At 32.0% G+C, this 4,325-nt stretch overlaps 1 protein-coding gene across 2 annotated transcripts; it reads left to right on the top strand.

The window, feature by feature from the left end:
* Positions 1-725: 725 nt before the first annotated feature.
* On the top strand, positions 726-4,325 carry LOC11428603 (uncharacterized). 2 transcript variants are annotated; one of them, XM_003626941.4, is made up of 9 exons: positions 726-955; positions 1,548-1,624; positions 2,080-2,308; positions 2,441-2,595; positions 2,720-2,765; positions 2,853-2,944; positions 3,109-3,205; positions 3,436-3,492; positions 3,659-4,325. In XM_003626941.4, exons 1-9 carry the CDS (start codon positions 827-829, stop codon positions 3,839-3,841), a joined length of 1,065 nt encoding a protein of 354 aa, XP_003626989.1. In that variant the 5' UTR covers positions 726-826; the 3' UTR covers positions 3,842-4,325. The 2 variants fall into 2 exon arrangements, with proteins under 2 accessions (XP_003626989.1, XP_024627399.1); XM_024771631.2 differs by having other exon boundaries at positions 755-955; positions 1,543-1,624.

Here is a 4,325-nt window from a genome sequence, read left to right as displayed (position 1 = left end):
TGCCAAAAAGAAAAATACTAACATAACAAATAATATTCTCATATTTGCCATTAAAGAAAACATGAAAAAATTAGACACATTTATTTTGTAAAAATATTTTCTATTGGTAGAGACAATACATTGTAACATATAAGGGTCAGAGTTCGAACCACAAACACCTTATTTATTCACTTTTAAAAGGTGAATTTTTAGCCACTAGAGATTTGACAAAAAAAAATATTTTTATTTTAATAACTTGTTAGTAAAAAGATGAAAGACACTTAAGATGTATAGAGAAGATAAATTCTACTTTTTTTTTTTTAATTACAAAAGATAAATACTACTTTAAGGATGCGTGTTGTAATTGTTCATATAGGAATGCTAATTTTAACAAGTGAAATTAACACAAATTTTAAAAATAGAAAATAGTTTTATAAGGTAAATGAGGTTTAATATTTCATCGAACCTATTATATCATTAAGTAAATCAATGATCATTGACATGCAATATAAGAAATCACATACGATAAATATTTAAATCATCTCAATTATATGTTGTTGAACGTCTAAATGTAAAATTTCTAACTCACATCCATCACACAACACATGTGAGGCAAAAGAAAGTATTCCAATTGAAACTCTTAAATTTATTCTTAATTTTTTTAAAGTCAATTCTTATGGTTATTTTTGGATCATTTGAAAGTTGAAAGTGCAAAGTGCCACGTTTGAGACGTGTAGAAAAAGTATAGCGTATAAAATGTGCTTGGTGGGCGCACGAACTTAACACAACAACGCCACCACATTAACTCACAGTTATCACACAACTTCATTTCGCCGGCAACCAAACGATGAGCTCCGGCGACGGAGTAGACGAGTCTTATCGATCACTTCCATCGCTATATCTAACCTTCTTGTCAATCTGGTTCGTCTCAGCTTGTTCATGGACCGCTTATACTTACAAAACCCGCCATTTTCAGGTTCCTATCGATTTCATTCTTCATAATTGTAGCATGTTAGTTTCAATTTTAGATGATAATGAATAATTGAATTTCAAACTGAATGTTTCTATGTTGAGAAATGAGGACTGTTTTTTGTTGCTAGTTTTGGACTCTGTTTTGTTATTTTAGTTTCACCCCTTTTGTTTTATTGACATGCAACCGGAAAAAAAATTAATTTTACGAAGAACACATAATATTTTAGTAAAACTAAAAGAATTCTTTTTTATTCCTGTAAAAAGAATAGTTAATTTTGTTAAAAAAAATGTAAATTTAACTAAATGGTATGTGATTTCTGTGACTTTAATATGTTCCGTAGAACAAAAATGAGTTAGCGTCCGTTTGGATTGAGTTATTTGAATCTATCTATTGACATAGCATGTGAGACTGTTTGAGAGAGTTTATGAAAACTGCTTATGACATGTGTATAAGCTATTTTCTATAAACTTTCTAGGATAACTTACGAAAATAGTTTATAGCTTATATGAAAATAGTTCGACTTTACGAAAATTGTTGTTGTTGTAACTTGTAACTGTTTATTTATTTATTTTTTGATATTGTTTTGCTAGAGCAGTGGAATAATTTGCAGTGGGCACTTACTTCGATTCCATTGATTAAAGCATTGCAGCTCATGCTATCCTTCCTCTTCTGGTACGTTCCGGACCTTGTTTGAAGCCTAAAATTTGGTATTTTGATGTTTATACTTGGATTATATTGTATCTTCCATTAAGTTCAAACAAGGACTTATTAGCCTTACCGAAAATGAAAAGATAATTTAGTAGTATAATATTATAAATCTAAGTGTTCTATTTGCATGAATTACGATAGTTATTCACACGCAAGGGGCAGTGGGCACAAATTATTAACATTAGTTTTGATGTTTATTTGTAGAATTACTGTATATAATGGAGAATCAATTACATTTTAAAGTAGTAGTTGTATGAGGTCTTTGTCAAGGTAGCCCGAAATGCATAAATGTTAGTTTGCAAATGACTCTTCTGGTGTGAGTGAGGTTGAAGAAGGCTTGGCATACTTGAATCTCTTTTAACAGCATATCCTAGTGGTGTGAAATTCGTATAGTTGTATTTGTGACACTATTCTTGCAGGTATTCATGCTTCAATTTTCAGGCATGCTCTTTGTGGATGTCATTTGGTGTATACGTAACTGGCGTGTTGTTTCAGACAGCTGCTTTTGTTTCCTTTTTGCTCATTGCTCATGGTTACTGCATCATGTGTGAGCACCTTTCTTTAAATGAACGCCGTTCAACTGCCGCACTTGCATGTGTCTTTTACTTAACTCTAGTTGGTTACAAGGCTTCTGTACCATACTTCACTGTAAGTTTCTTAGATGGTCACTGTAATATGAAGTTCAACTGAAAGTACTTTATTTTTTAAATGGAAAATTTGTGATCTATAATAAACATGTTTATTCCTTTGATGCTAATCCATATTTAAACAAATGTACAGGTGCTTTTGCTTTTAAATTATTTTATTTCATTCTATGTAATATTCCACCATATATCCCAAAACCTACTGGTGTTGCGAGAACAATTGGGCATTATAGAAAATGAGGATGTTCGAGCAATGCATGATGCTGTGTATAAAAAGTACATAATGTTCAAGTAAGTGTTGCACATCTTAGAAGTGTATGAGTAATTTCTTCCCTAATGCCATAGATATGCATATCATCTCATGTAAACAGTAATTCATACTTTGGTAGTTAACATCTTTTCTTATTTTGTGCAGGAAATTTCAGGGTGCAATGCAGATGGTAGCTATGGCAGAAACTATGGTATTATATTTGGGATTTATTTGGTACACTTTCATGAACAATGATATATTAGTACATATGTGATTTTGACAAGCCCGTTAATTGTAGATATATATGAACATTTATGACTCCTCAGAGAATTACTGGCTTCGCTTATTGATCAGAGAATGGACGCAATTTTGCATCTTTGTGTACATTGGGTATGCTTATCTATGTTCCACTGCAATTAACCCTTGAATTCCCTGAAATTTATCAAATTTCTTAATAAAAACGAAGCGGTGCAAGAAAACTAATCATGATTTTCCTTCAATTATGTGTCCAATTGTAATCTCAAATAGTTTTTAATCCATTCCTTAACCTGCAGATGGATTTTCAGATCACAAGATTTGGCACCACACTTCTCTGTTATGCCTGCCACAAAGTCTAAAGGCGTGACTCTGGTGCCGCCCATCTACAGTATTGTAAGCTATCGATCTTCACGACATGTTCATGATCTCAATGAAATGTATCATTGTGGTTGTTATCATATGTTATGTGACATTGAAACATTAGTAGTAAATGATGTTTTCAATGTAGCCTCTTTAGGTTGGAGTTCCATTAAGTCTTACTTTTTGGAAAAGAAGATCTTAATTTGCGTTTATCAACATAAAAAAAAAAAGAAGAAGATCTTAATTTGTACCTTATGGTGCAGGAAATGGATGCAGCAACCTTTAAAGAATTTAGCAGTCACGAATGGCACATTGGGTTGGTAAGTGTACAAACATGCTTTAACGTTCTTAGATGGATAGTTAACTAATTTATACAATCTTTTGGTGACTTCTGTCTTCTGTTATTTATTCATTCATAAGTTAAATAAATTACTTTTACTCATACACTTGTTATGAAGTTCAAATAATTCATCTCATCTTTTGTAGCCAACGTCCACTCGTCATGATGAATGCTCCAAAAACGAAGTTCTGGTAATTATTCAGCATCCTAGTGCTCAGAGGCCAAGAAAGCTTGATGCAATTTCTGATAGCACCAATTGCTTTGCTGTGTCAAATCTCAATACAAATTTATCTTCATGCCAAACACAACAAACACAACTACCAACATGATGAATTATACCTGCATTACTTGCTTATGCCTTTTTCTTATAGCTAGTATAGGCACAATTGTCTTTTTCCTATGATTAGTCTACCATCAATTATTTTTCTTGGTTTAGAAATCACTAGGTAAGTGCAAAAAAGACTCCTAGTTCCTGCAATGAAAAAATGGTGCAGAATTAAATAGTACTGTACAGTACAACCACCATGGATAGTAAATTGAAGCCGTGTTGAATAGCTCATATTACGAATTTTGCAAATGGAACTTAAAACATAAATTCAAAATATGAGTCATTTGATCTTCGTTTAATGACTTTAATTTACCAATCTTGTTAACTGTACTATTTTTTAACCACAGAAAATCCTAATTTGGTGCAAAACAGTGAGTTATAGCTTGTAAGTTGTGCGTAGCACAGTTTCAGATTAGAGGTAGCTGCAAATATGTATCAATACATTATTATCAAAGGAATTCTTAGTGTGCATATTCTTGATTTCA

The sequence above is a fragment of the Medicago truncatula genome, chromosome 8 (assembly GCF_003473485.1).
Source record: "Medicago truncatula cultivar Jemalong A17 chromosome 8, MtrunA17r5.0-ANR, whole genome shotgun sequence".
Lineage (NCBI taxonomy): Eukaryota > Viridiplantae > Streptophyta > Magnoliopsida > Fabales > Fabaceae > Medicago > Medicago truncatula.
The sequence above is the reverse complement of the archived record's forward strand: the minus strand, read 5'-3'. Positions and strand labels throughout refer to the sequence as shown.